Source organism: Gavialis gangeticus, unplaced genomic scaffold, assembly GCF_001723915.1.
Source record: "Gavialis gangeticus isolate Ggan-Ray unplaced genomic scaffold, GavGan_comp1, whole genome shotgun sequence".
Classification (NCBI taxonomy): domain Eukaryota; kingdom Metazoa; phylum Chordata; order Crocodylia; family Gavialidae; genus Gavialis; species Gavialis gangeticus.
In genome coordinates, this window is record NW_017729014.1 from 9,758,130 (window position 1) to 9,759,971 (window position 1,842).

A 1,842-nucleotide genomic window follows, 5' to 3' on the forward strand; every position below is an offset into this window, starting at 1 on the left:
TTTTTTTTTTTTTTTTTTTTTTTTTTTTTTTTTTAGTGCTATGGAGCACCATTAGTGAGATGGCATATATCTATGCATGCTAGTGCTCCTGAAAAATGAGGCATAGCTGGCTGATTTTATAAGAGAGTCTTTAAACTTTAAAATAAGCCTTTGTTACAAAAAAGGAGTTTTATAAATGAGAAGTCTGACTAGATTTTTCCTTTGAGCTAATTTTTCCCCCTCTTCTGCTTTTTCCCATCACATTTCTTTGCCTTGAACAATTTTCAGGTTCTTGACCTACTATCCAGGAAGAAGAATCACAGCCGAGGATGGTTTGAAGCATGAGTATTTCCGAGAGACTCCCCTCCCCATTGAACCGGCCATGTTTCCAACATGGCCAGCAAAAAGTGAACAACAAAGAGTGAAACGTGGTACAAGCCCACGACCACCAGAGGGAGGCCTTGGATATAGTCAGTTGGTAGGTTTTGTGACCTCAGTACAAAATCAGTTAATATAGGCTCTCAGACTCCTTTCTTGTCTCCGACTACTAGTTTTGGGAAGGCTGGTAGACTATACTGCATCAGCATAATTGGGCCAGGAATCATTAGATTTAGTAGCAAGTGCAAGGTTCCTGTAGAGCATATGAGAGGAGTGTTAGACACTTCCTGTTTCTACTGTCCATATAAGAATAAGGGCCTTGCAGATGTTGGTCTGTTGGTTTCTGTTTGCCATCGCATAGACAGCAGAATCACTATCTTGACAGTAAGATCTGAGAGGGAGCAGACCCCTCTTCAAGCACAGTTCAGGTTGCTTTTCCCTTTGGAGTAAACCTGGCTTCCAATGTTGAGACCTGTCTCTTAAAATGAAAACTGAAATCCCCAGTTTGGCAAGTGGGAGGCAGTCAGAGGCAGAGGAAAGCTTCTCTGTTTCCTCTGAAGTCTGGAAGGACAAATCATTGGAAAAAGTTTTTGGGTGGGGAGGCTCTTAACATTGCTGGACTTTCTGCTTCCTTGTTTGCTAACTCTGGAGAAGCTGTAGTCATTTAGATTCCCTGCAAAGTTCTATCCAGTATTCCTCAGTTTCCCTATTCACTTCCACCTCTTTGTTTCTATTCCCCAATCCAGCATATGTTAGACAGTGTGATTTATCTGTTGTACCCACGGTGATTTTGATTATCTATGAACAGACTAGTGGAGGTCGCTTCTAAATGTGCATGACCATGCAGAACTCAATGGTGGGTGTCCAGACTTGATCTGATTTGGTGCCAAGCAGGGTAGTGTTTGCAAAAAACAGGCACTCAAGTATAGGGGTACAAAATAAGGAAACCTGTTGAGGTCTTTTTGGAAATAAAGTCCTGGGGTACTAATGATTAAAGGCCATGAATAAAAACTTAGCTAGAGTCCAGCTTGGAGGCATTAAATGGAACACTGCATTTCCCTCATTCTTTGGTTGCTCTGCTCTTACTATAGTGTTACACTCTGACCCTTACACAAATGCACACAATAAAACACCTGAATTGCATGTTGACTTTTTACAGGGTGACGATGATCTGAAGGACACAGGCTTTCACTTGACTACCACAAATCAAGGAGCATCGGCAGCAGGCCCTGGCTTCAGCCTCAAGTTCTAAAATTAGTGCAAGGAGATTTAAAAAAAAAAAAAAAAGAGAGGTACTGAGACAGAGATTGAGCGCTTTTGACTTCAACCGCGTCACTACTGGAAGTAGGTAGCCGGGTGTGCCAGTTCTGTTCCTCATATTGGAAAGGCACGATGCTTTTCACAGAAACCTCCAGTTGTCCGTCGCTGGTTAGAAGGCGCTTGCTGAGTGTGGATGGTGGCAAGAGAAGGTCGACTGGAACTGTG

General features: G+C 42.6%; 1 protein-coding gene across 4 annotated transcripts in view; it reads left to right on the plus strand.

Annotated features, from left to right (window-relative positions):
• CDK11A (cyclin dependent kinase 11A) overlaps window positions 1–1,811 on the plus strand; it is a 20,307-nt gene extending 18,496 nt beyond the window's left edge. For all 4 annotated transcript variants that reach the window (XM_019511704.1, XM_019511706.1, XM_019511707.1 and 1 more), the window contains 2 exons: window positions 268–457; window positions 1,517–1,811. In XM_019511704.1, coding sequence (XP_019367249.1) covers window positions 268–457; window positions 1,517–1,609 — 283 coding nt within the window. In that variant the 3' untranslated portion in view covers window positions 1,610–1,811. The remainder of the gene's footprint in view (window positions 1–267; window positions 458–1,516) is intronic.
• Window positions 1,812–1,842: the final 31 nt, after the last annotated feature.